This window comes from Pundamilia nyererei, unplaced genomic scaffold (genome assembly GCF_000239375.1).
Source record: "Pundamilia nyererei isolate P.nyererei 1_Seehausen unplaced genomic scaffold, PunNye1.0 scaffold00413, whole genome shotgun sequence".
Taxonomy (NCBI): Eukaryota; Metazoa; Chordata; class Actinopteri; order Cichliformes; family Cichlidae; genus Pundamilia; species Pundamilia nyererei.
Window position 1 is genome coordinate 105,025 of NW_005187814.1, and position 2,178 is coordinate 107,202.

At 44.4% G+C, this 2,178-nt stretch overlaps 1 protein-coding gene across 1 annotated transcript; it reads right to left on the reverse strand.

Annotated features, from left to right (window-relative positions):
• Nucleotides 1–632: 632 nt before the first annotated feature.
• Nucleotides 633–1,082, reverse strand: LOC102192101 (fer3-like protein). The gene has a single exon (XM_005753218.1). It carries the CDS (start codon nt 1,080–1,082, stop codon nt 633–635), a length of 450 nt encoding a protein of 149 aa, XP_005753275.1.
• Nucleotides 1,083–2,178: the final 1,096 nt, after the last annotated feature.

The window sequence follows — 2,178 nt, forward strand, 5'->3', positions numbered from 1 at the left end:
AGGATATTTGGCCATCAAGGAGAAAACAATCATGATTCATGTGCTCTCGCTTTCTGAGTGAGGAAAACCTCGAGTTGCTTTTTTTTTTGCCACACCCTTCAAGTGGCCAGGTGAGGCGCGTGCCTCTGTAGCTCTCCACGGTGCTGAAAACCACACCACTTCAGAGATGTATAACAACAACCATAAGATGCTGACATTCATGTGTATCTCCTCTTAACGGATTTATTAAATGCGACAGTGTAAATATGTTTTGATCCAACACTGGCTGTAAACTGTCCATTTAAGCGGACATTATGGTCTTATTAATTTTAGTAAGGTTAGTCAAAATTAAATTTCACTTTGCTTTCTTTGTCGTGGCAGTCCAGGCAAAGAACACAAACATGACCATAGCGGTACTTTTATTTTCAAGCAACATCGATTCACATGGAACTAATGAAATCTCGGTTCTCACTGACCTAGTGAGCTTTCTCCAATGATGTATGTGTTTTTACAGCCACAAAAAATCTCACATTTCTTAATAGAATCCTTCTTGTTGGTCCATACACGGAAAGTCAGCTGCTCATTTATGTCCGGGTTGAGTGGCGCCTTCAGTCTAGTTCAGTCTGCCATAGATAAAGCTGAGCTGTTGTGTCTCAGGTGTTCTCCAGCAGGTCCATCATGAAGGAGATGTAGACGATGGCCAGACGCAGCGTCTCGATACGGGACAGCCTCTTCTCGTATGCGAATGTAGGAACTTTTCTCCTTAGTTCGTCAAACGCCTCATTCAGACTGAACATTCGCTTTCTCTCCCGCACATTGGCCGCCTGCCGCTGGACCACCGTGATGATCCTCCTCCGCTTGGCCTTCGTGTTCCCCCGGGCCCCGCGGCTGTAGTATCTCGGCGAGCACATTGCCACCTGAGCAGTGCGCACACCGTCCTCCGCTTCCCGGCTCCAGGAAGGGTCGTTTAACTGCCTTTGGCTGATTGGACAGGATGGAGCAGCATCCACCTGCTGCTTTGGTGCTAAAGCATATTTGTGGGGATACTCCATAACATTAATGTTCATCACCGTGGAGTCAATAAATCGGCCCTGCATTTCCATCTTCAATGCGCTGCAGTTTGAGAGAAAGTCTCTCTTTTGTTTTTCTGTTAAGAAACTGACTCCAATCAGAGCTCTCAGACGGACTAAAGTCGTTCACCAGACACAGAATCCAAAGCGCCCAATCAGATAAATCCAACTTTCTCCAAATCCGGTGAGTGCGCTACGGGGTTAGATCCTATTGGGCCCAAGTCCAAGAGCTTCTTCCTGCTGTTTTAATAAGTCGCCTATACCACCTCACAGCGCGACATCTTTCATGTCCCTCTTGCTCTTAATTGAGCCCATTTTTGCCGTCAGTCGACCGGTGACTGGGATGAGAAAGACTTAAAAAAAAGAAAAAAGGCAAGCTCGACGGCCCTGCCAGTTGATGCACTGTCCTCCTGGAGGCCTTTAATGAGCATCTGAAGAACGAGGGCTCTTAACAGAGGGTCATGCAGTCTTGTTTGCACTCTCTCCTCTGCCTCAGAGGCTAAATAATGACACTTTTATCACTTAAACCAGCCAGGAGAAGGCCAAACAGAACATTCTCTAACAGTCACTACACACCACAAGCTTTTCTGTTGCAAATTAAAGCAAATAACTGTCCGTTCCCATGGCAGGACAGTGTCCACACTGCAGGGACCAACAAGAGAGCCACTGCTCAGCCTAAAACACTGCACTCTCAGAAAATAATGCACTTTAAGGCAAGGTAATTCCAATAAACTCATCAGGTTACTGCACTGCACACTTGTGGTTTATAACTTATACAGACACCTTTTATGCCTGTATTGATAACATTATGACTTTGATTTAATCACAGCATTTTTGGCATTTTAAAAGTTGCAGATCAGTTTTATACTTACTCATTCACGTTACCTTAGCATATCTTGAATATCTCAGGGTTATAGGAGAAACCCTGGAGATATGGAGGTATAAGGGTGGACAAAAGGATGGAGGCTTTAAAGCCAGAGGCTCCTTGCTGTGTTTATGATCTAAAAATAATGATTTTTGTCAGACTGTATTCAGCTAACCTAAATAAATTCACAGCAATAACCCAAATTCCAAGAGTAAAATCATTATTTTACTCTACTCCTACTTCTGTGAGTTTAGAGTGTTTTTC

What these genes read in the sequence shown, in the direction of transcription:
- LOC102192101 (XM_005753218.1), bottom strand. Translation starts at nt 1,082, where the DNA reads ATGGAAATGCAGGGCCGATTTATTGACTCCACGGTGATGAACATTAAT.